At 39.9% G+C, this 22,500-nt stretch overlaps 2 protein-coding genes across 4 annotated transcripts in view; one reads left to right on the top strand and one right to left on the bottom strand.

The window, feature by feature from the left end:
- Positions 1-14,222, top strand: part of LOC138003644 (BTB and MATH domain-containing protein 36-like) — a 22,100-nt gene extending 7,878 nt beyond the window's left edge. Inside the window, exons 2-3 of one of the 3 annotated variants that reach the window (XM_068849827.1) lie at positions 416-1,003; positions 14,157-14,222. In XM_068849827.1, the coding sequence (XP_068705928.1) occupies positions 416-991 (576 nt within the window). In that variant the 3' untranslated portion in view covers positions 992-1,003; positions 14,157-14,222. Of the gene's footprint in view, positions 1-415; positions 1,004-6,817; positions 7,015-14,156 lie in introns of those variants that run through there. The other 2 variants (XM_068849826.1, XM_068849828.1) reach the window with 2 other exon arrangements.
- LOC138003643 (ATP-binding cassette sub-family C member 4-like) overlaps positions 7,049-22,500 on the bottom strand; it is a 20,185-nt gene continuing 4,733 nt past the window's right edge. Inside the window, exons 2-7 of the mRNA XM_068849825.1 lie at positions 17,297-17,845; positions 14,330-14,709; positions 10,966-12,308; positions 10,017-10,587; positions 9,106-9,242; positions 7,049-7,971 (exon numbers count right to left, since the gene is read on the bottom strand). Of these exons, the coding sequence (XP_068705926.1) occupies positions 7,073-7,971; positions 9,106-9,242; positions 10,017-10,587; positions 10,966-12,308; positions 14,330-14,709; positions 17,297-17,842 (3,876 nt within the window). The 5' untranslated portion in view covers positions 17,843-17,845 and the 3' untranslated portion in view covers positions 7,049-7,072. The remainder of the gene's footprint in view (positions 7,972-9,105; positions 9,243-10,016; positions 10,588-10,965; positions 12,309-14,329; positions 14,710-17,296; positions 17,846-22,500) is intronic.

Below are 22,500 nucleotides of genomic sequence, written 5' to 3'. Positions count from 1 at the left end.
GAAGGTCATTGCAGATCATTGTAGGTCATTGTCGTTGGTCATTGTAGCTCATTGTAGGTCATTCCTTGTTTTAGTAACTACGGGTAATCCTTGTGACTGAAAACGACGACTTTTAATAATTTGAAGGGTTTATTTTTGTTCTACTTTCCGCTCAGGTAAACGCGGAACACAAACCCTTCTAATCACTAAAATTCGACGTTTTCAGCCACAAGGATTTTACCACGAACAACACCTCAGGTAAAAAAACTTAATTTTTTGGACTTGGATTTTGTCTAAGTTCGGTGAAAGATTTAGCTATAAAGATGGTCACACAGTTTGTCCGGGCCCCCTGTGTTTATTACTTCAACTGACGTCCACATTGAGCACACCAAAAGAGCTAAATCGTAACTCCAGTTATTTCGATTACATTTAACAGTCCTTTAGCGTCCAACTACACACAATGGCGGCTACAAGTTACCCTTCACATTTCGCAGAGCCATGGAAGTTGAGTGATGTCGTTCTTGTTGTTGAAGATCGAAGATTCCACGTTCATCGAGGCACTCTTGCATTTTGGTCTCCTGTCTTCGAAAGAATGTTCACAACAGATTTCAAGGAGAAAGGTAACGCTGAAATGTTTCTTCCCGGGAAAAAAGCAAGTGAATTTGAGGAAATGTTGCAAATGATGTATCCATCCTTGGAAGAGAGGTTAATCACCCAAAGAAATTGCTACTTCCTGTTTGAACTTGCTCATGAATATCAAATAGATTCCATTGCTCAGAAGAGTGTTAATCTCATGGTTTCTATGGTTAAAAACAGGACAGAGAACGACGTGTTGGGTATGTTGGTCTACGCTCAAAAGTACGAAATAAAATCATTGATAAAAGCATGCATCTATGAAGCACGTCGATTAACTTCACAGCAATTAAAGGGACATGGAAAGCGTGATCAAATTGAACCAGACAACTATTTGCAGATCGTTGAAGGGATTATACAACGTCTTGAGCGGAGATGAGTTATATCCTTTGTATCCTTTGTAAAAGTCAACGTCCAAGAACTGATATCTATCAGTATCATAGCTCAGTGGTTCGGGTAAAGCCGGAGAGACTGCTACCTAATAGTATTTAAGGGGTTTGAAGAACAACGGCGTAAATCTGAATTTAGATACTGATACTCTTTCTTTTCTTGCCGATGCATTGCTTGAAGTAGATGCGAAAATAAAGTCTCTGCCTTCAACCTATAGCTTCTGAAAGTCGCCGTTGTCGCAGCACTCGAGCAAGCTGTAGGCTTTTGACAATTCCGTTCAGAATTTGAAACAAGAAAAACTGCAAAACCGTCAAAGTCATGAAGCGGGCACAACAAACAAATGAACAAACAGAAACAACTTTCATTAATATCTTTAAATTTTACAGTAAATTCTCGCAAAACCCGCAAACAGCATACTGCGAGTTGTAATTATATTTCATTAATAGATAAGTTCACGCTCTTGAGTGCATCATGGGTAATCATGGCAAGATGGAGAGAAATTCAAAGGTTTCTCAGTGGAAGTTCAAAACGATGAAAAGTATTGTTGATACGGAATTTTGGGGGTTTTAATTCCCAAAACAGGAGATATGCGCTCAAAAGTGCGGCAGAAGAAAGTTGGAGCTAGAGAATGGCTATATTGTAGAAATTATTTTATTAAATTAAACAAAGTTTGTGCCATACATTTCTTGTGAAAATTACAGAAAATGTATGGAGACAAAAAAGGCAATATTGAGGAATTACAAAGAATAGATACCAAGTCCAGTTCATCTCATTTATGAACTCGGACATACTTGTTTGGTTTATGATGGCGAAGCGTGTACAGTTTATTTTGCTTTGAATTTCCCGCCATGTTGCCCTGATTACCCATGATGCACTCAAGAGCGTGAACTGATGCATTAAAATCAATAAATTAAATAGTTAAGCTGATAAACTATTTCTGGAGAATAGGAAGAACCAAAACAAATAGTCAGGTAGATAGATAAATAAATAAATAAATAAATATAACCGTTTTGTTAAAAAAATAGATTATTTGATTCTGTTAATTGATTCACCTTGATTGACATTTGATTACCTTAAGATTAGTAACATTATTAAGACCGGATAACACGAAAAAAGTTCACTTTTTCTGGGACCGTTTTTGCTAACGGATCTTTGCTAACCTTGTTGTTCACCGACCTGTTTTTATATTTCTGCTAACCTTTGGTACCGAAGTTTGAGGACTGTTTAATCTAATGGATATCGTCACAGAAGTAAGTGATCGATGATTTGAGATCTGTTGAAATTAAGCGCCGTAGTCCGTATTTTATTGTAGTTCATAGAAGCTGAAATTATGTAATATTTTCCTTTGTAGATCGAAACAAAAGAAATTAAGAAAATTATACGATTTGAGTAATCCAGTGGATTATTAACCATTTTCCCCCGGAACAATAACACTAACAAAATAAAACAAGAGTACTCACTTATACAATAAAGAAATTAGGTGCTAGTCTTGTTTTTTCATAAAGATTTTGTTGCACACACTTACGCCTATATTTTCCTTTCGAAATCATTTTTCTGTTAGTATTTTCTGTACAAAATTCTTTTTTTTTTTGTTTAGGCGAGTCAACTTCTAATTCATACATTTCAGCGTTTTAACGTTTTCACCTGTAATTTGGCCTTTGGAAAGTAGTACAACGTTCTCGAGTGTAATTTTACCAGAGTTCTTTTGCCAATTTGTAGTTTCTAAAATTCTGAGGATTTCTGTTGGCCTTCTTCGTTATGCTAATAAGCATTTCCTTTTTTTAAAATTTAAGCTGTCGTTGAGCATTTGAAATTAAAATTCATTTGCTTTGAAATTCAGTAAGCTTCTAGTAATAGGCGGCTTTCACATTAGGTCATCGCCGCCATCTTGGATGACCGAGACAAAAGATTTCGCCCGTCATTCGGCATTTGTATATTTGCGTCTCTAGAGATTGACTGCAAACAAACTTCAATCAAATAAACCAACCAAAACCAAGTTTTCTTGAAAAAAAATTCACGGTTATTGATCCCAATAGAAGATGACGCATTCATATTATGGTATAAAATCACTATTGCTTATTGTAAATTTGTGAATTTACAAGTTCGGTGTGCAGGCTTCGTGCTTTCCGTGTTTAGCATCAGGTGTAAGCAGGGTTAAAGCCGGATACTGTTCGACAGTTCAACAATGACTGATATCTGAAGAGATTATGAGGTGAGAGTCCTAATTGCTATCTGAAATTTGGAAACTGCAACTCCCTTCTCCTAAGAACACGCAAATAAGAACAAGCCCACGAGGTTTCGCTTCTATCTCCAGGGCCCCACGGAGCGGATTTTCGAGTAGAGGAGGGTAATATGAACGTGTAAGCGTGAGCAAAGTAGGGGGGTCCGGGGATCCCCTAGATAACCCTATAATTTGATTTTTTTGGGAATAATTAATTTCTTCGAATTCGGAATTTAGAAACCTTTATTCGTGATTGACTTAAGGACATAAAACTTTTCGGGGTTATCTCTAAAGGAAATCGTGTCTCTCTGTAACAGACGTGGCCTGTGCAGGCCACAAACCAACTCATAAAAATCGTGGCGAGATAAAAGTTTTACAAGTTATTTCTTAATAGCATTTCCTTCTATTTTATAACTAAATGACAACTTTTATCATTTTAAGGCAAAGTAGAAAGTGAAAAATTGTTTCTGATTTCTACTTTGTTTTGTTTCTAGCCTACAGAATACACTAGTCTAATTTTATACTAAAATTTAGAATTTTCGTTGTGCTTACATCACTTGCTTTTATTAGACTCTCAAAGGTTTGAGCCGAAATAGTTTAGTTTTTCGACCGATATTTAGGCATAACTGCCATTTTACCCGTCTTGGTGACCTATCTACGGCATAATAACCATATATAGTAATAGCGTAAATAAAAGTATCCTTAAGTCTGAATATTATTTTAGAAAAGGGTGTTAACGTATCACACACTCCAGCGTAAAAGTAGAAACGTAGGCTTCTTATGAGAAGCCTGCGCTACTGTCATTTTTTAGACAAATCAAGGGTTCCTGTATGGAACAACGAAGTGTTCCTGTATGTATTGCTTTCTGCTACTTTTTGGTTTTCTAGATAGTTCAATCATCTCGTGCACTTTCTTGATTAAACTTAAGTTTCTTTTATGTTACTGTTGTTAATTAGGCCCGATTCACATGGTACCGGACGAATTTCCACAGGTCGAAAATTTTGACTAGCCGTTTTGTTCGCACGAAACCGTGCAATATTTTCGCTCTGTTCACACGGAACTGACGAATCGGATTAAAGTTTAAACTCTGTCAGTGGTTTTATCATCTGTTCATGCGTAGAGCGCTCCTTTCGAAATCCAAAATGGCGTCAAGAAAGAGAGAGGCTAACGGTAGTAGTTGAGTTACCACGGATCCATGCAACCACGCCTTTGCCGTGGAAAACGTGTACACGGTAATCGGGTTTCCTCACAGCTAAAAATTCGTCCCTGATTTGGGCGTTCAAATTTTTGAACAGCAAGGCGTCTAAATTTTCGTACGTTTAGCGTGGTTCCGTGTGAATCGGGCCTCAACTTCATTTAAAGACTATCTGTCGAACGGCATGCTTTGCGCGCGTTTTTTTTTTTTTTTTTAAATGTTTTTATTCTGCTTAATGAAGCTACAAGTGAACGGAAGAGAAGTTGGCTAGAAGATCAGAAATGTATATTGCCAATAAATAAAGCAAAGCGCGGCTCTAACACTAATCAAAGATAGTCGAGTTTCCTCACTTAACGTGGCCCGCACCGCGACAGCGATTCAAATATAAAACACACATCGATAAAGTACATATTTGTTGTATTCGATTCTTCGTTATTGTAAAAAGGGCTGGACGTTTGTTTTCTTAATAACTATAAAAAAAATAAATACTATTATTTCGTTCGATACCATTCAATTTGAGGCAATCAGTGCTTCAACCGTTGCAATCGAGTCACGTACACAAAAAACGTGCTCATTTTGGGTAATACCAGGAACGTTTGACCCCGACATGAGCTTCGTAAAACACAAAATCATTTCAGCCACAGGTTGTCTGATATAAGATCAAGATTTCCTGAACAACTTCCAAAAATATTAGAGGGAATAAAACTCAAACAGAGAAGAGAACAAATGTAGCTGCTGCTCGCTCAGTACGGGAGGTCGTGAGTTCGACTCCGGCCGGACCAACACTCTGGGTCTTTAAATAACTGAGGAGAAAGTGCTGCCTTTGTAATTACATCCGCAAATGGTTAAGACTTTCAAGTCTTCTCGGATAAGGACTATAAACCGTAGGGGCCCCGTCACAACCCTTCAATGTTCACAACCCAGTGGGACGTAAAAGGATCCCACACAGTATTCGTCAAGAGTAGGGCATGGAGCTGCCGGCCGGTTGTGGTCAGGCCTCATTTTATTCATTTATGTGCTGGGTGAGATCGCTAATGGAATGATAGCGTCTGCCAACGGCGCCTATATATGCTGATGTCCGATCTCACCCATAGATCCCTTGCTTGTAAAGCGCATTTGAATATGTCAATGATGCGCTTTAGTATAAATACACAGGTGATTATAAAAAATCGCGCGCTCTCATTGGCTCGCTATCTCGGATTATCGATCAGCTGATAATCACCTCGACGGACAAAATGGCTGCCAGTAGTCGTTTTGCCTCTGTACATGTAAGGGAAGATGATTTCGCGTTGAAGGGGTCTTTTTTTTCTCTTTTTTGAAATAATCACCTGTGTATTTATACTAAAACAATTATTCTCCTCAGGCTCAGTGATTATCGGTGAATATTCACCTCGACTTCGTCTCGGTGAATGTTCACCGATAATCACTTCGTCTTCGGCGAATAATTGTTAAATATAAATTCATTACCATTACCATTACTCAGTACAAACAATGACTTCAGCAAATGAAACTCGAACTCCCTTGATCCCGAACTGACTTCCGTGGCTCAAATCTTTGAGGTTTTGATTCGCATATATCTGCAAGTTGCCATCGTCTGTTCATCACGATCCAACTGCTCAGTTATCCACTGATGTTTTTCACCGTTGACACGGCGAATTCGCGGCCGATATATACATAACAGTTAAGTCAAAATTATCGATTAGCAAGGAAAAAGGAATAATAACACAATTAATATAATACTAATCCAGTGTTAAATTCGAACAATATATCTCCGATTGCGATGGATTTAACACAAGATAGAGACATACGACTGTCAATGGAGGTTTCATGGACCACGAAACCTGAGTCGAGGCGCTATGCATGCCGTTCGACAAAGAGTCTTTAAGCTATGGGTACAATAAACTGTTGCTGTTGTTGCTGTGTAGTGTAGCTTAGTTTGATCTTCATTATTCCAATGATTTTAAAAGTAATAAACTCATTTCGAAAAAAAAAGCAGATAATTCTGTCCATAGTTAATCGAGGGCCTGGTTATCAAACCTTAAAACCTTCAAAAACAAGGAAAAATTTGTCGCATTCGATGTTGAATTGACCGTGACAGTGCCCAATCTTTTGTTTTCGTTTCGCATAGGTTCGCAAATTAGTTGTGCAAAATTTAATCCAAAGATTTCATTGGTTGTCTTCTTGAAAAAAGGTGTGTTTTGTGCGCCGTCAAGGCAAAAAACACAGACAAAAACATGAAACAAAAAGACTTGCCGAGTTTCATAACCATCATCTCCATGCATTAACTATGTTCTGTCCCAGTGGCCATATTGCCCTTCTATTTTGTCTTGTTGTGGGATTTCATATCCTTGTAAGATTCAGTAATGACAAACATATGATGAAGCCTTAAACTGAGATAGCATCCTGTGGAGGACGACGTTGAGTGAAATTGTGGATGTTCTATAATAAGCCAAAGGAAATTGAATGGTTCAAGTGATATCAAAGACCGTTTTTCAAGCAATAAAGGCATAGTATTTCCATGTTCACAACCAACAGAAGATCATAACCCCAGCCCCTGCCACAAAAGAGTTGTTGGCTAACGACTCTCTCTCTCTCTCTCTCTTTATGTCTCTCCTTCTATTTGGTCTAGTAATCAACAAAAGCTTATTTGTCTTTTACCTGGTCGCGCAGTCAGCTTGAACACCAACCTCCCCTCCCACAATGGAATCAAAAGAACCAGATTCATGTACCTCGCCTTCCCTCATAACTAGTATCCTGTCGCAATTTTTGATTGTGTCTAACCGATGTGCAATTGTAATCACAGTACAGTTCTTAAGTTTCGTGTACACAGTGTTCCAGATAGTTTGCTCTGTCTGTGGATCTACATGGGCGGTTGGCTCGTCCAAAATAACAATTCTGTTTTCCTGCAATAAAGTGCGCGCTAAACAAACGAGTTGTCTTTCTCCGACACTTAAATTGCTTCCTCTCTCCAGCAACTCGTATTCCAATTTTCCATTGAGCCTTTCTACGAAAGACTTCAGTTGTACATCCTCTAGAACTGCCCATAAACGAACATCTCCATGTTGGTTCATGGGATCAAGATTGCGTCTCAGTGATCCGCTGAACAGAACAGGAACTTGACTAAGAACAGAAATACATCGTCTGGACTCCTGGAGGTTAATGTCGTTTATTCTCACACCATCAATAATGACGTCACCATGAGCCTCAGGCATGCGTAGAAGTGCCGCCACTAGTGAGGATTTGCCTGCTCCAGTCCTTCCAATTACTCCAATCCAGGACCTTCCCTTGATGCAGAATTTCAAGTTCTTCAAAACTTGTGGTCCGCTCTCATAATACGTCATAGTGACGTTATGAAATGTCACATGCCCATCACGTGGCCATTGCGTGGGCGGAAGTGACTTTGTTTTGTATCCTGGTTCAGACTCTAAGCTTGTGAAGGTAATTACTCGCTCCACTGAGGTCATTAAATTTTCCACCTTCGAGAATTGCCGAACTGCGTACTGCACCTGCTCTAAAGTCTCCATGGAGTACAATAAAGAGAGTCCAGTAATCGCTGAAAAGCAAACAAAGCCATTATGGAACTTTACCACTGGGATAATCCTCGTTTACACTAATAAACGTTATGAAGGTTTGCGAATTTTCATGCAAATGGGGCATGTACTCTCCCTTGGTGCAAACATTTCATGATAGTACAATAGGCAAACCAGTATGAAGTGGGAGATAAATATTAACCGAGATTTAATGAAATAAAGGGAAGATTTATTTGATGATGATTCGGGAATATTCGGAAAAACCTCGAGTGTTTTTTTGTAGGAGTCGAGCCTATGACCTTCCGATTACTAGATGCATCCGGCGAACTAATCGGAAGGTAGAAGGTTCGACTTCTTCAATTCAAGGGAGTACTGGGATTTTTTTCTGTATTTCAAGCTGTGATGTATGCCAAATGAACTTATTACCTTGATTCAGATATCCTGAACTCGGGTTAATCCAAACGATTTGTCCGGCCATGTCGTCCTAAGATCAATCCGTCCTATTTTCCTTCCCTTTGTGACTCAGAATAAAATGATATCCTTGAGTGGTTCTCTGACCAAAAAAGTCAATTCTCTTTTTTTCTTGGATTTTAAAACTATTTAACTATTTTAACTAAACACTAATTGAATGGCCCGCCATTACTAACTTTAAAATCTTGAGAGAGCTGGATCGAGATGAAAATGAAGTCAAAAACTTACTAGTTTAATATTACAACGCGTGTGTACGCGGCTAAATTAATATGCAGCACGGGAGTTTCGGGCCTTCAGGCTTTTTAAAGCCTCAGTGGGTAGGATCTAGGGTAAGTGACGTCATTTACTTAGCTTCAGCGTGTAAATGCAGTTTATTGTATATGCAAAACAATAGTTTTAAAAAACCATTGTTTTGCATATACAATAAACTGCATTTACACGCTTAAGCTGAGTAAATGACGTCACTTACCCTAGATCCTACCCTCTGAGGTCCAATCGGTCAATTTTGAACGTCAGTAATGGCGGACCGTGAAATCCAGAACTTACACTTAAAGTAAAGAGCCTTTGGTTAGTAATCAAATCTCAAAATTTTGCCAGGCAGATGTTAAGAAAACGAACTTGGAAAATCTGAAGGAAAAAAAGAAAATGATTTTTGATCATAGTAGCATTTTATTACATTGACTGACCTGGGTCTATTGAGAATCCCACTGAAGCGAGACCCACACATGTTATAAAGGGAACACAAAGGAGATCAACACGAAGTCCAAACCAACGCGTGCTTTCAAATACCATGTAAAATGCTTGGTTGTGCAAGTCTTGATGCCTGAAATGAATGATTGACGTCACAAATGCATTTCTTCGAGATCATGTACTGCTGCACCATTCTTATCCTTAGTGCGTCTGAGACTTGGGGGAATGAATTGTTTTGAACAATGGCTCTGAAACTGACTCATTAAATATCTCAAAAGGTAGAGTCATGATTCATTAAAATTTAGATACCATGATATTTGTTCTTGCAAATATACCTTTATATTCAATCTTGCTCAACAAACGTCACGATGAACAGGTTTTATAGGCTGTATTTTGCTGTGTGGCAAGATTTGTACTTGTTCACGTTTTACCGTTTTACAGATGACATTTTGGTAGTTAGCATTGTAGGGTTATGGGCAACGATTACCCTTTATTTTAAACAATTGCTGAGCTAACATACGTGCTCTAAAGCACTCGGGAGATCCTGTCAGCTTGGAGGGATAAAGAACGCAGCGAACGCGCAAGAGGAAGAAAATGAAAACCCAGCACCAACACGTCGTCATTCCTTTTTTCGCTGGATAGTTAGAACTTAAAAACAATTTTACTTAAGACACTGCAACATGGGACAACGCATTAGACTCGAATCGAACAATAACTACAAGGTGGGCAGAATATCTAGTCACACCGCTCGCCAGATGTCTGTCCATGCAGTCTGTGCTTAGCATTTGATTGAGTATAATTTCATAGTATTAGCTTCATGGAACCGTTAGATTGGATTTATGAAACAAAAGGGGAATTTATGGAGTTCTAATGCGATTTTAAGATATGCTTTTTTTTTTTTGCTTACTTGTAAAACTGTTCAATGAACTTGCCCTGCATTCCTCTCGTACGAATTGTGTCCAAACCAGTCATGGTCTCTGAAAAATGCGAAAAGACAGGACTTCGACTAATCGACTCTAACCTCTTCAGCTCTCGAGAAGTCTTAAGATAGTATCTTCCAAAGAGAACAAACACCACTATAGTAGGGAAGAAGAGGAATAACAACCAAGGAATTGCAACAGCTGGCAAGAAAATAGCTGAAATGACAAGAAGCATGTCTTGAATACACAAGATGAAAGTCTGGGGAAGCTGTTCGTCCATGCTTCCAATGTCCCTTGAAAACCGGTTTAATATTCTTCCAGTTGGATTTGTGTCGAAAAAAGAAAGTTGGGCATGCACTGTGGCCTCCACCATCCTATCATGCAAGCGTTGGGAGGATCTAAGTGATACAATGAAAAAGAGGAACACACGAACAGTTGTAATAACGAGCGATGCTGCAGTCGCACTGGCGTAAATGGCCATGTTATTCGTCTTTTGTTGCTGTTCCAAAGTTTCCTTTGATAAATACGACAACCATAAATCCGGGAAGATTAAAGCAGCTAAAAGAAAAAAAAAAACATTTCATTTCTTTGAATGATGTACAGTTGCGGGTTGATTCTGGACTCTTTTTTTTTTGTTGCATAAGTGGGATGTACCTTATCATGTATAAGGCAGCGGCAACGCTTAAGGAAATTGAAATTCAATCGAAAACGGTGAAGTTCTCCTTTCGATTATATCAATCATTGCTGCACCGGCCTTCTGTCTCAAAACATTATTTTTAATTCAGCTCCGTCAAATGATTAAGACTTCTTCAAAGAGACTTCTTCTAAAAACCTATCGATATTTAATCATATGACGCAAAGGTTTCACTCTTTCTTTCAATAAGTTCCCAGCCCACAGGTTAAAAGAGCAAATTCAAGGATAATAGAGTTGCTTACGTTGAGTCAGAAAAAACAAGGCAATTAACATAACAAGAAGAACTGGATGTATTCCGCTTGTGAAATAGTCCCAGTAAAGCCGAAAAGACACGTGTCCAGTCGCACGATCCTCGGCTGGAATCACCATTCCTGTTGGCCTGTAAGCAGCTGACTGACCATCGAGCGGATCTGACGGGGCCTGGTATCCGCCCAGGGGAGTATATGAGATAACGGGTTCTGTATACTCTGTTCCTTCTAGCTGCGGTCTTCTCTTTTCTGAAACACGACCATTGACTAAAGTTATAATTTCATCTGCTCCCTTGAAATATCTGGAATGATGAGACACTAAAAGCCGAATCTTGCCACCAAGAAGGTCACAAATGCACTTCTCAAATATATGGTCACCAACTCTTTGATCAACAGCGCTAAGTGGGTCATCAAGGACGAAAACATCAGCACAGGAATAAACAGCTCGAGCCAGACTTACACGAGCCTTCTGTCCACCACTGAGGACGACTCCTCTCTCACCCACAATCGTCTCGTGTTTGTCCGGAAAAAGATCGATATCTTCTTTTAGGGCACAAGCTTCGACAACAGTTGAATACCAGTCAGGGTCATAAGACTCACTAAATAAAATATTTTCCTTGATAGTTCCAGAGAACACCCAGGGTACTTGGGTAACATATGCCAAAGTTCCTGGGTACTTTACAGTTCCACTTAACAAGTTGATTTGCCCTGCTATCGCAGAGAGAAGTGTAGATTTACCACTCCCGACTCGACCACGAAGAACAGTTAGACTGTGCCTAGGAACCGAGAAACTAACATCGTCAAGAACATATCGACTTGTATCTTCATTTTCTTTGTAACTCAGACTAGAAATGACCAAAGCATCTTCAGTGTCTTTGTAGAAATTTCCTGGTTCCTCGTCTTTCGCTATAGAGCTATTTGTAGATTTTTCTTTGTTCCCATTGATGTTTCTTTGCAGCTGATGGTTGTTCTTTTTCCGGCACACGTTGCTAGCACTTTCATCACTCCTAAATGTGTCTTCGCGCAAAGTCTTGGAAACGTGACAACCGTACCGAGGCGAAGGCAACTCCTCTAAAAGTAAGAATTCCTCTATTCTGTTAAGTGATACAATTGCTTCAAATGCAATTCGGAGTCCTTGATTTAAGTAAACCAAAAAGGAGGCTTTCAAAAGTTTCGTAAAGGCAAGCAGCATGAAGGCATTTGCTGGATTCAGTCCCCAATCGCTCAACACTAGAAACAGGACTGATAAGAAAAGTGCAAGTGTGGGCGAAGATGATACCATGGCTTCAATAGCTGACACCACCATACTTTTTTGATAAATCTTGCTGATTTCCTGCCTGCAACGGGAAGACATGTTTTCTCAAAAACCAGGAGCTCGTTAAGGGGAGCCTCTATCTCCTCTAAAATTCCTTGAGTCAACCCTCTCCCGAGTAAATTTATTTTTGAGAACAGGTTTTACCCGCGAAAAGTAACATCACATTTTCTTTGACGCTGGGATTGCTCTGTTTTGACTGGCTTTTACAACAGTGAGCGTGCTGAATTTTCCAAGGGAGGCGTTCTATAAATAAATCAACTCTGGAAAGGGTTGACACGTAGGCCAAGTATGGGAGATTAAGGCTCCCCTTGATGAGCTCCTGCAGAAACTGATACTGTTTAACCATTTAACTCCCACGAGTGATCTGCATGTAAATTCTCCTCACAATTTCAATGAAATTTCAGTCAGACAGGTATTGAGAATGAAGATAATTATCAGCTTAAGAGGTTTGAACTTGATATAACAGAAAATTCTCATGACTATCCAACAAAGAAATATATGGCACTAGTTAGGAGAATGAATGTTTCGATCCTGGGAAGGAAGGGTTAATGCGTGGGCATCTTGGACTATTATCTACAGAAAATTAAATTTTTGAATGGGAGAAAATGTACGGTGGCCAGCGGAGTTCTTAGGATGATATTGATGCCAATCAATTGTTTTTGTTGACAGAAATAAAGACGACCACCACAATGATGATAATAACGATCATCGTGATAATAATGAACGTTACTTAAGTGTGTTAACTGTATTTAGCGCCAGGGCACTAATTGGGGACATTGCACAATCAACTCAAATCAAATCGTAGGTTGCTTGAAAACCAGAGTCCCCGAAGAAGAACCTCTCGGAGCAGAGAAGAGAACGAACAAACTCAACCCATTTATGACGCCAAGAGAGCGAATCGAACTCGGGCCACTTCGGTGGGAGGCGAGGGCTCTCACCACTGGTCCACTGTGCCATTCCTGCTCCTAATATTACGATTATGGTGATTGCAAAGTGTTACGCCATTCCTTGCCGACTACACTTTTAACAACAATTCATTGCTTTATCAATCAAGCGGTAGGTCGAAAATGACAGATCAATCAACGTGCCAAGTAATAAATAAATCGATCAATCAATCAATGAATCATTTATGGAGCAGGGATGGCGCAGTGGTGAAAGCAATCGCCTCATGCCAAATAGACCATTTCCAAGTGCGAAGTTTTAGTTATGAAAATTAGTTTTCATTCATACGTAAAGTAGAACTTATGACCATCACAAAAACTTCGCACTTAAACTCGCTTTGAAGACGAAGCACACATGAACTCGAAAATGGCCTAAGGGCGTCATGTGTGGGTTAAGAACCGTCTGCTTCAAGAGGATTAAGTAAAGTTCATTTCTCTTTCCGTCGGCCAGTTAACTGGTCATGCAATCAATTATCATTCGACTATACGAGCTCAAGCACTGAGTCAATCAATAGGCCTTTTGCAACAAACGATCACATGGTACAAAATCCGCCATGCTGGAGGGCAAGCTCATTATTATTCCCCCACTGGGACATTAAAACAAAGAGACCTGAACCAGTCAAGCTTGACTTGCCTTTGTTTTGATGTCCCAGTGGGGGAATAATAATGAGCTTGCCCTCCAGCATGGCGGATTTTGTACCATGTGATCGTTAGTTGCAAAAGGCCTATTACGATCAGTATGTCAGTAAACGACACTTCTGTCCAGGATTGACCCTAATTAGATGCACACTCAATTTTGATATCCAACACACTGTGCCCCTATTAAGTTTAAGAATTTGCTACCTATTTTCAGCAACAAGACTAGGGTAAAGTTTAGCGTTATTTTTAGTTTTGGTAAATGTTGCTGTTTATCTTTAATTGAGGAGTAGCATTTGAAAGATACTTTGTGACGTTAATTGTCTGTATTCCGAGACACAAGTGATGTTGAAGTTGGCGAGAAGTGCAGAGGGACACTTGTGACGATTATTGAAATTTGCCTGCATCTAATTAATTTCAATTCTGGACATAGTAAACGAATCACTTTATATTTAAGATGTTTTACTTTCGTATTTTCTTCACACTCTCTTGATAGTTATGTTCCCAGGCTTGTGTCTTAACAGCTCGTATGCCGGTCACCAGCTCGTCTATGAGTGCGATACGTTTATCAGACAGGTTAGCTGTTTGCCGTCGTAGTTTTCCAACAAGGTGGGATCCGTATAGAAAATTTGGAACAAGAGCCACTAGAAATAGCAGTCCAACCAGCGCCTTCCAAGGAAACAGATTGAGAAACAAGTAAAGAATAACGGGGATAAAATAGATGAGGGAAACCATGTCAAAAATCCACTCAGGTGCCATCTCCATTCTCTGAATGTCATTGGATAACAGATCGATCAAGTGACCTTCTCGAAAAATCTGCAATGTACGATGTTCCACAAGAGTAATCTGTAACTCAATGAAACAAAAATAATTATATTAAAATAAAAAGTTCAAGTTTACGCTCGACTGCCCGGAGCAGTAGCGCGCACGTGGACAACCATGATTAAGAAAATATGGAGCGCTTACCATTTGAATGAAATCTTCGGTGAGAATGTTTTGACAGATGGTACTGCACGCTCTGTACTTAGAAAAATAAAATGGGAATGCGCTGTATCATTTGCCGGAAAAACGGGTTGTTCCGGTTGAAAAACAAACGAAACGGTCTATTTTCTCTGGCACTTGTAGTTGTGGACAAATGGTACAGAAATTTCCGGGAATTCCGGTCAAAGAGAGAGAAAGGGAATAGCTCGAAAGGTATTATCCCACCGGGATAAACTGTTCCATTCGGATTCTCCCCGGAATTACCAAAAATTCCATTCAAATGGTAAGCCCTCATGGTAACCCATCGATGCGAGACATTTTAGTTTTGGTTATGAGGTCATCGTAAGACCGTTCGTCCGTACGTTCCACTTTTCATGTAAGCCAAGAAGCGAAATGTCGCTTGCTGGAACCCGCGTTTTTTGGCGTACTGCATTTGACACTGCGTTTTAGTAAAACAAGCAAAATGTTTGAAGACGTTACCAAAAAAACAAGCTAAGTAAAAAACAGTAAACAGGTGACATTACTCAAAGACATGGTATATGTAAGGGAACTAACAAGCAAGGAAAACGAGGACGGCATCGAGAGCGTCTTGTTTTTCACAATATACCTGATACAGGCAAATATTTTCTGACGTCAAACCTTTCATCTTTTGTATTATAAGCACACGAATCTAGTATCAAAAGGAATAATACAGGGCAAATATTGACTTCATCAGTGATAAAAATATAGAATTCTTATTTATCTCCCAAAATAGAAAGATATTTGTTTATCTGAATCCTAAAACGGGACATTCATCGCAAATTACGAGCCCCTTCATTTTCCTGTGAAAATTCCAAACCTTAAAGCAATACTGCATTAGTTACCTACTATTTGCTTGTGTTCCAGAAGAAAAGTAGTTATCACAGAGATTGTGCAATCTTTTCCAGAAAATCCGTGACAGTCATCGGAACGCGTTGAGGGCGTGCAAAGGGAAGTCTGGAGGGTTATAGAGAACTTAAGCGACGGCAACGATAACGTCATCCCAAAATATCAAGTTCTGACGTCCTTCATATAATCTCAAAGTTTGGTATTTCAATAAAGAATAAAACACAGTGGCTACAAACATTGCTTGAACTGCATAACTTTTTATAAAGTTAACGTTTCGTATGTTACAACATACATCATCAGAAGTATTATAAGGTATCATTAAGTTTATAAAAATTTATGCAGTTCAAGCTAATTTTTGTGACAGCCGTTTGTGTTTTATTATTATTGAAACTTAAATGGCCTGAGTCAAAGATTTTTTGTGTATTTATTTCATGTTGTTGTTTTGCAGACGACGGCAAAGAAATGGACAAAAGTGGAAAAAAGCACGTACAGGGCGTGCAAAGCTATTGCTTTTGCTCACGAAATATGCAAATTTGTGACGTTCTCGTTGACGGCTCAAGTCCCTTAATTTATTATGCGCAGAGGTATCAGATCGCTCGGAGTATGAATAGATAGCGGACGGTGTATAGGTTCTTGCGCTTTGTACGTGCAACTACACAATGCTTCCTCCTCAGACCTTCTTTGTGGAGGAGAAAATATCAAAAAGGCCATGAAGCTTTTTTTTTTTCGAAGAGAATTGCAGGCTGCAAGATGAGTGTTTTCAGATTATATTTTTCAATTAAACGTCGTCAATGGACATCCCTTTTGTTTTTTCCTTTATATAGCTGTTTGAACTGAAGTATACCATGTGCAATTTTCAGACTAAGCATCGGGTAAAGTGGTTTTATTCCTTCGAATAGTAATCGAAGAAAATAGTGTTTTGAATCAATTAAGAATTGGCCTATGATAAGCTTCCGTACACCAAGATACAGATTTACAAGGGAAGTTTGAAGAGATGAGAGAAGCCTAAGAGCCGATTACAGCACAATTCTGATATGCACATACACACTTAATCGACCACTCCCCATAAGGGCTTTTTATGGCCAATGAAACACAATCAACTAGACAACAGAACAGAACAACAGGATAACAACTTTAAGCAATCCCAAAAGTAGCCTGCTGAGTAGCTGGCGGGATATCTTATCCCGGGATTATTTGAACACGCACAAGTATATGTTGAGTTTTGCTCGAGAGCGAGCGGCTGCGAAGCCGCGAAGGCGAGAGTGAAAATCCGAAGTACTCGGGATATCAAAAGTACTCGCCACCTTTCCACTCGCGGTTCACTCGAGACCAAACCAACACTTCACCCGCCCGTGTAAATAATCCCGCGATGAAACATCGCGCCAGCTACGCAGATGGCTATTCACAAGTGCAGACGAGAAGTTGAATCGAGGACTATCGGGATCAAATTCAACCAGTGGTCAGAACGGGACTTGAACCCGAGATGTCTGGATCGCAAGGCAAGCGCCTTAACCACTCCAGTGGGCTGCACTGCCTGTCTGGATGATGACTAAATGGATATTCCCCTCAACCAACGAATTCTCACCTTTGAATAAATGATCCCCTTGAGTGCGCAACAAATTCGAGCGCCCATTACTTCAGCAACCCATCTTTGTAAATGAGAGGAAAATCGTTCTCCTATTGAAATTATTCCCATAAGCACAGCACAGACGTAAATCTTAGTTTTGTTTCCATTCTTTGAAGTCAATTCTGTCAGGATGAAGCCGAGAAGTAAACACCGAAGAGTGCCACCGATCATATGCACCATTCCAAATATCACGACAATTAAGACATCTTTGGTGGGTAACATTTTCAACACGCTTCTCCACAATCGTGGTGTTTTTCCATTTTGTACTTGCGCTCTTCTTTCTTCGCGCCAAAGATTTTGAAGCTTTTCAGTCTGAAACCTTGTTTTGTTTTGTTCCTCAACAGGAAGTAGATCATACTGCTGCAAGGGACGGGAATTCCCTGTTTTGAAGGTGTCGGTCATCCAATGAAAGAACAAAAGTGACCAAAGACTGATTTCATCTCTGTAATGAGTTGAGGTATGTTCCTCCTGGGGAAGTTTTTCGTATCCTCCCTTGAATGGCATAATCTGTCAGAGAAAAATGAGTTACCCAGCAGTTTACGGTATTATCTGAATTTACAATACATTTCCCGCCCAATAGTGGCCAATCAGATTGGGCCTAATGACTGCAACTCTCCTTATTGGTCCGCAACCAAGTAGCCGCACGAGGGATTGCACGTGCTAAAAGCAAAATGGCGCGCGGAACGCAATGGTGCGACATTTTGTTCCCGCAAAAAATAATCTATTAGTAGCCGTTCTAAAAATAGACAATGGTTGCGGTCACACTTGAGAGAAACACATCGTAACAATAGTGTTGACACTACCCGTGTCAACTCACTGGTGTTTTGAATCCCTAGAGGGGAACACTGAACAATATAATCTTGAATTAACACTAGCATTAACTACCTAATGCGACCGCAACCACTATCGTAAACTTCTCGTGTTGTTCAAAATGATTCTTGAAAACAGTGCTTTTAACTTTGATTTACACCTTCATCAATTTAAAATATCGCAAAAACAAACGTGCAGATATGTCGACGTCACGAATCGCTTGAATAGGGGATGTCACAGGCACTTTGATTCACATTTCATTCAAACTTTTTGGGCTGCATCATGAGGCTAATGCCTTAGAAATAATGATCACAAAATACAATTTCTGGAAAGCCATGGGCAAGGCGAAATAAGAGTTTTGGATGGATTTTTTGTTCAGTTAATTTTGATAAGGACAATGGAGGATCGTCTTTCAACAAATAAGTACTTTATTCCAGAACGAACTTCTGACCTCAACAGGGGTCTTTGCTTTGGGCTTAGTTACACATGAACGATGAGGTGATCAAACCTGTTTTTCGGTAATTAAATGTAAATAAGAGGCTACAGGTAGCATACACTTTGTTCAAAGGTTTTTTAGCCGATTTTCTTTGAGGGTCACAGTATTTCAGTGTTTTCTTTCTTTACACTATCTTGGGAAATATCCAGTTCAATTCAGTAGTCTATAAAGTCCATATTTAACGACATTGATTCTAATTAAAATTAGTAAACAGATGCTTTACAAGTTTCTACAACGGTATTCACAAATGTAAACGTTTAATACTGTTTGTTAACAATAGCGGGAGAATAATAAAAATGCATAATTAGGCTGGTGAGATGTGTTATCGGGTCGTAGGATCATGATAGTTTATTGGCTGGAACGAAAACACAAATACGCGTTTGCGGTGACCCACACAATTGTTTCTATTTCCAACGCCCAAGCCCAGGATATGTCAGGTAGTCTTTCTTGGTCTAGTGGTCATCGCGATCGCCTCTGGATGAGGAAATGGCGAGTTCGAATTATACTTGAAGAACCTTCTGTGAAAAGTCTGTACGGAAAACAACTCAATTACGTATATGAAAAGGACAAAATAAAATGAGAAAATACACAGTGTTTAGAGCTGGAGTGAATACTTTGAGCAAGGTAAGTGCGTGGTCCTGATCTCGGCGTATGCGAATTCGAACTGGTCGAGACAGTCAGGTAGTACACACTACAAGTTGGACATTTCATAAGACTTACGTTTGTTGCCGTTATATCAGTTATCTGTTCTGCACTTTTGACGCAGGATAACCAGGTTTCAAAGATCTCTGCTAAGCGGATCTCGTCGACTTTGACGGTTCAGTGTCAAAGAGGCTGTTGAACACTGCTTGTGGTGGAGGAGGACAGATACCATCGGCATGTGTAATTGCACTGATTGTAGTAGTTGTGAGGTACTTCGTGGAGTTAAACAGCTTTATTCGTTCATCTGTGATGGTGTAACAGTAGTTGTTATTGACTTCTTGTTGTTACACCATAGTGGAGTAAGGGAACGATGCCTGTGTTATCAGTAATGGTACAGCGGTTTAGCACAGCGATAAAAAAAGCCATCATTCATCATGACTTGTTCAATGGAATCCGAATCAAGCCTTAAATTTCATTTTACAGATGTCAATTGATTTTCTTCGACAGTCTTGGTTTCTTCGCGGATGGTGATCACAGGTTGCTCCACGGATGATAAGGTCTCAGAGTATCCGTATGAGATGTCATTGTTGTGTGGTATTTAAATGCTGGACCTTTTGTTCAGGATAACGCCTTTCTGGGAAGTATCTTGAAGACTTCTTTTTTTACGTGATATTGTTTAGAGTAACTGGCTATCTCGAGCGCTCATACGCTTTTAAGAGTTTCTGTTTGGCAGTGTCGTACTTAATTACTACCGCGCCTTTGGTGGAGATGTTCGTCGATTTGGAATAGAAGGATTTAAGGATTTAGCTCTGCTTTTCTAGTGATGGGTGGGACGTTGTGGACATATTCCTTAAGCCTAAGTTGGTTAATGCTGATGCCACTGAAAATGAAGTGTTGTGCGCCATGTCGTTTCGTTGCCTAAATTAGCTCATGAGGTGTGAGTTTGAAGATGTGGGGTGAAGTTTTTGCGTGTTTAGTATTTGTGAGGATGGAAATGATCGAAATATGCCAATCAAACGATGCGCGTTTCTTTAGAAGAGACTTGACCAATAGAAAAAGTAGATAATATTCCAATGAATGAAGAGGCGATTTTAAATTGAATTAGCTTTTGTTGGAAACAAGTGAGAATTGTCACGTGCAATGTTGTGGTGGCGTAAAGTTCGAGTGTTAGTTAGCTTTAGCTCCCCCAATTTCAAGCAAAAAATAAAATTTCAAAACGGTTTCTACGATTGATCCACGTTTATTCTTTTAATATCTCGCCGAGAATGCTGAAAGTAGCATTTCCGAGTTTTAAGATTTCAAAGTTTCTGGCGGAGAATTCCCCCAGAACCCTCTACAGGTTAGCACTTCCTTGTTCCCCCCCCCCCTCCCCTTCCCCCCCATCAAATACAAAATACTGGTGGTCATGTGGCTGCTGATCGGCTCCCTCCTACTGTCTCTAATGTTTATATGGGAATTGTCAGAGACTGGGGTAAAGTAAAGAATTGTTGCCAGTTTTCATGTTTGAAAAAGAAGACCGTTCAGGGCGTACGCAATCAACTCGCACATTAACGACAATTTGTCACATCGTATCGTTCATAATTCCGCTTCGGAATCTGTGATCACCTCTGGAAAAAGAACATTTCGATGAGTCTCAATAAGGCAAAGAATTCGACTCGCAAGGGTCCCTATTAGGACCGATATTGTTTCTGCTGTTTGTGGACGATCTACCAAACGCTGTTAAAACATCGAGAGTTGCCTGTTATGCCGATGATACCAAGATTTTCAAGAGTATTGATTCCATCACAGACTGTAACGCCTTTCAATCTGACCTTAACGATCTTGTCAGCTGGTCTGAATCATCCGGGCTCATATTTAATCAGTCCAAGTGCAAATACCAGTGCATCACCCGCAAAAAATCACCTGTACAGCCTACCTATACTCTCAAGGAAACGCCTTTGGAATCTTGCGATACAGAGAAAGACCTCGGTGTGTGGGTGTCAAGCAACCTCACCTCGGACAAACAAGTAACTGAACAGTGTGCGAAAGCCAACAAACTCCTTGGGTCTGTGCGTCGAGTTTCTAGGTACATCCAAAGCACCCAAACGCGTCGTACACTCTACCTTTCTATCGTCCGATGCCATCTCGGCTACGCAACCCAAGTATGGTCACCACAGTCTATTGGCCTACTTCAACGAGTTGAAAACGTGCAGCGCCGTGCAACAAAACTAATTTTGAAGCTCCCTTTCTGCTGTGATGTAACCTATAAGACCCGCCTCAACTAACAAATCTGTTACCCATCTCATACTGGCATGAATATTTGGACATGGTTTTTTTCTACAAAGCTGTTAATAACTTAGTTTTCGTAGACAGTGAAGCTTTACCTGTAACTAGACAATTTGCGAGATCTACTAGGACATCGAGCAGCAGTGCTATTACTTATATTCCTAACCGATGTAGAACTGTTACCTATCAACGTTCATTTTTCATACGCGCGTGCCGCGCATGGAATGTTCTTCCCGCTGAGCTACGCACAAGGTACATCTCTCTAGCTTCATTTAAAAGTTTATTACTTCAATATTATAAAAAGGCTCTGAACTTGTACGACGTTAACGACATTAGAACCTGGAGAACAATCTGTCCTAGGTGTAACACAGCGAGGTCTCTCCTATGCCCGCTAACGGGCTGCTTCTAGCAATTTGGACTTCCCCTTTGTTTCCTCTCAAGTTTCATGCTTACATATTAGTAGCTTTAGTTAATAAGTATTTTTATATAAATAATTAACGAGGGATCCACTGTAATTGGCTATGCTGTAGTGGTCTCCCCGCCTAATAATTTTTTTTTTTTCTTTTCTCCTTGTATTATTTTTTCTATTTTTACCTATATATTTATATTGTATTCCAGTTAGGCGAAGCTAAATAAATAAAAGACTTCTCCTCTCTTCAGCACGTTGTCTGGTGACCGTCTACTTTTCGTGAGAACTTTGTTATTGATCTGGTCCGAGTTTTGTCAATCCGATCCGACCCGACCCGACCCGGTCTGGTCCGGTCCGGTCCGGTCCGGTCCCGTCCGATCCGGTCCCAGCCTGGTTTTGCCAACGGCCCTTTCCAGGTGCAACGGTCGACGATATGTTCCATTACAATCGACCCCACGTTAAATCAACAACATGATGAAATAATCATAATGATGATAATGTTGGCACAAACGACATCAGTCACTCAACCCCGAGAGCTAT

This window comes from Montipora foliosa, chromosome 5 (genome assembly GCF_036669935.1).
Source record: "Montipora foliosa isolate CH-2021 chromosome 5, ASM3666993v2, whole genome shotgun sequence".
Lineage (NCBI taxonomy): Eukaryota > Metazoa > Cnidaria > Anthozoa > Scleractinia > Acroporidae > Montipora > Montipora foliosa.
This window is presented reverse-complemented; position numbering and strand designations above follow the sequence as displayed.